Source organism: Anopheles moucheti, chromosome 3, assembly GCF_943734755.1.
Source record: "Anopheles moucheti chromosome 3, idAnoMoucSN_F20_07, whole genome shotgun sequence".
NCBI lineage: Eukaryota > Metazoa > Arthropoda > Insecta > Diptera > Culicidae > Anopheles > Anopheles moucheti.
The window spans coordinates 11,078,263-11,081,615 of NC_069141.1; the positions used below are offsets into that span (position 1 = coordinate 11,078,263).

Genomic DNA, 3,353 nt, shown 5'->3' on the forward strand with positions numbered 1-3,353 from the left:
CACAGAGTAAAGGATAATAGCGAGGGAGCTGTTTGTTTGTTGAGTCGTGTGTTGTGTAGTTTATGTGAAGCGGGCCATCCAGCAACTTGGTGGAAGATGTGCTATGGTCAATAAATAGTGAACAACAAAACAGCATCGCGAGACATAAGTGAGATCGTTTGGATACTTTCGGCGAACAATTCAATGGACAGCTTGTGGATGAATGCGTTCCGTGCGTATCATTGAGCTGATGTGAAAAGAAATACGAACTGGGCCCCAACGTCTGCCAAAAGAAATTAAATTATTGTCCCGAAATTCAATTGAACCTCCGGTTCAAGTTGTCGGGAGCTGGAGAAACGAAAACAGCGCAACTCCATTGAGACATCAGCAGCCGACCCCGGGCAGGATGGTGATTGTGTAAGTTTGACGCTGCAGCATGTTGTTTGCGTGCCCTGATCGATCAAGCTCAATCGGGATCGGTTTCCGTGCCCTAGTGCGCCCTAGTGCGAGTATTTGATTAATGGTGTCGAATGGTTTTTTTGATTATCGTTTCGCTAACAGGCAATCGAACGTGATCAACTCGAGCGGTGCCGGTGGACAGCTCGGTATCGACTGGGACATTAACGATCCGAGCGTGCCGATCGTGACCGAGTCGGACTACGATGGGTTTAACGAGTGGAGCGATGGCCACTGTCGCTACATCTACCGGGCGACGAGCGAGGAGGCCAAGCGCCATTCGTCCGGTTGGGCGATGCGCAACACCAACAACCACAACGTAAACATCCTGAAGAAGAGCTGTCTCGGTGTGCTGGTATGTTCGGTCGGTTGTATCCTGCCGAACGGGGACAAGATACATCTACGGCCCGCCATCTGCGATAAGGCACGGCGCAAGCAGCAAGGCAAAGCCTGCCCGAACAGGTAAGCATGCGGTGCGACGTGATCGATTTGTGGGACAAGTTGGAAGTGATGCTGATGTGTGTTTTGTTTTGCCAACGTTTGGATTCGTTTCCCATCGGAACAGATTGTGCATTGGCGGCATTTTGGAGATACTTCCGTGCCGTGGACACTGCGGTTACCCGGTGACTCACTTTTGGCGCCATACGACGCATGCAATATTTTTCCAAGCCAAAGGAGTTCACGACCACCCGCGTCCGGAAGCGAAATCATCCGGTGAAACGCGCCGAGTGTTGGGGTTGGGTCGTCGCGAGCGTGTACTGCGAACGGTGCAGTCGAAAATGAATAAGGTATGTTTAACGGGGGTTGGGTTGAAGTTTGCCCAGGTCATCCTGACGTATTTCATCTTTCCATATCAGATAAACGGCATCAAACAGTCCAGAAAGTCGTCTAAGCAGCTTTACACAATTGCAAAAGCAACTAGCTATAGCTCCATCTCGTCAACTGAAGTCGTCAAATCGCCGGATTCCTCTTTCGAGGAGAACAGCTACCAGGTGGACTATCTCCATGGGACTGCCGTACCGGGGGGATGTACCTACAGCAACCAAAGCCACCACTCGCAAGGGCAGCAACAGACCCAAGAACTTCACCAACAACAGGCACTACAATGTCCACAGATCCCACCAGCAGCGGACTACACACAGAACTGCTTCTACGACACAAACTTCATCCATCCCGAGGAAATATTTCAGCTAGACCAACCACTTCGCCCAGTAGCGGGCGCCACTAGCAACAAGTACCAGCAACAGCAGCCGCTTGTTGGATCATCGCCTTCCAACATGTTCGATCTGGACCTGGGAACGGATGGGAAGATCGCGCAGTACGGCAGCAAAACCGATCAGTACTCTCCCTACCGAGGTGGCGAGTTCTCCACGGCCGGCTCCATTGGCCGTTACTTTGACTGTGTCAAGTATGAAAGCAGCACCGATACGGACACGGCCAGCCTTACCAGCAGCGGGTGCTCGAGCGTTCTCGACGATATTGCGTACTACGCGAGTCCGCAGGTCGATTATCAGAACAACAACCATACCAATAACAACTCGCTTGCGCAACTCGACATGAACAAGATCGGACTGCGTGCGTGCGATAGCATCAATTCGTTCTTTATTAGCCAATCAAGTTGCGTGTCACCGACGACTAATGATCGTAAGTCGTCTGACCCGGGCCATCACACACAGCAGCAGCAGCAGCAACAGCAGCAGCAGCTGGATGCGTATGCGTCCGGAGCTGTAAGCTACGAGAATTACAGTGCGTCTTCCTCCCCGAATGCGTCCCAACTGTATGGGGGCTACGAAACAACCATTGGGCAGACATCTTTGGGACAACCGCTGACTCATTCCTCCGCATCGCCTCACTCCTCCGATGGACGGATGGTACCGACGACACAAATCGCATCCATGTCTTCTTGCGAGCAACAGCAGTGCAGTAATGCTACGGGGTCTGTAGGCGTGCAGGCGACATCGGCAGCGGACAGTGGTTGTTGGTGGAACAACAGCTTCTTCCAGACCACACTGGGCACATCGGCCAGCAACGCTGAGGGTTGGAATCAGGCGTATCATGAGGGTACGGTAGCCGTCGGCAGTCATCAGCCTCAACATCAGCTGGATCCGCAGTTCTACGGATTGGAGCAGTGTGATTATCTCAGCTAGATAGGTAGAAGCGAACGTCGAATCTTTGTAGATAGCATTGGAAGGTGATCTCTTATGTTGTCTACCGCGTTGATCAACTCGCTATTTGTTGTTCATTCCGTACTGATCTAAGCACTTTATGTTAGACGTTAAGCTTTTAGCGTTCTTAGTTCATAGTTCTAAGCACCACAAACAACACTGATGGAACGCAAAATCAAAGTACCGAGGTAGGATGTCGCGTAGGATAATTGTAGCGTGTTTTTTTGTATACATTACCAGATCTAGTGGAAGAGACCGTTTTTTTGTCTGCCTTTCCCACAATGACTGTCTGTCTCTCTAGCCAGATTTACGTCACCACCGCCCAGCCCCACACAGTCTGATTATTTTTAACGTTCACTTTTACGCGAGAGATGGTGGCACCAGCGTTTAGGCAGAATGGCTGATTAGTTGCGTAAGGTTTGTTTTGTTAAAACAGTTCTAGTCACTGGAATTTTGATTATATTTGTGAGAATAAATAAAACTAATGACATAAAAATGAAACAGTTGTATTTTTCCCGTTGTTTTTGGATTATTTGCTTTATGATCTTTACTTGCACTATTGTTTTGTTCATCGGAACAATACTTTTTTATTTCTTAGGATGTTTTATGTAGAAAAGAGGTTAGTAAATGATCTTATTTTAGTTCAAAACGTACTTCAAGAATGTTCCATTTATTTTTGCATTTTCCCTCTTTCTTGCTTCTAATACCCTTTAAAATCTATTTCCTGATTTTCTCCCTTTCTCCTCGTACACT

At 48.7% G+C, this 3,353-nt stretch overlaps 1 protein-coding gene across 1 annotated transcript; it reads left to right on the top strand.

Annotated features, from left to right (window-relative positions):
* The first annotated feature begins 385 nt into the window (after positions 1 to 385).
* Positions 386 to 2,582, top strand: LOC128304944 (transcription factor glial cells missing-like). Its single transcript, XM_053042195.1, has 4 exons — positions 386 to 396; positions 541 to 897; positions 1,001 to 1,223; positions 1,293 to 2,582. The coding sequence occupies exons 1-4, from the start codon at positions 386 to 388 to the stop codon at positions 2,580 to 2,582; spliced, it is 1,881 nt and encodes a 626-aa protein (XP_052898155.1).
* The last annotated feature ends 771 nt before the right edge of the window (positions 2,583 to 3,353 follow it).

Bases quoted from the DNA above. Each gene is read 5' to 3' on its own strand.
- LOC128304944 (XM_053042195.1), top strand. The intron at 898-1,000 runs GTAAGCATGCGG...CCATCGGAACAG, and splicing joins GGCAAAGCCTGCCCGAACAG to ATTGTGCATTGGCGGCATTT. The intron at 1,224-1,292 runs GTATGTTTAACG...TTTCCATATCAG, and splicing joins TGCAGTCGAAAATGAATAAG to ATAAACGGCATCAAACAGTC.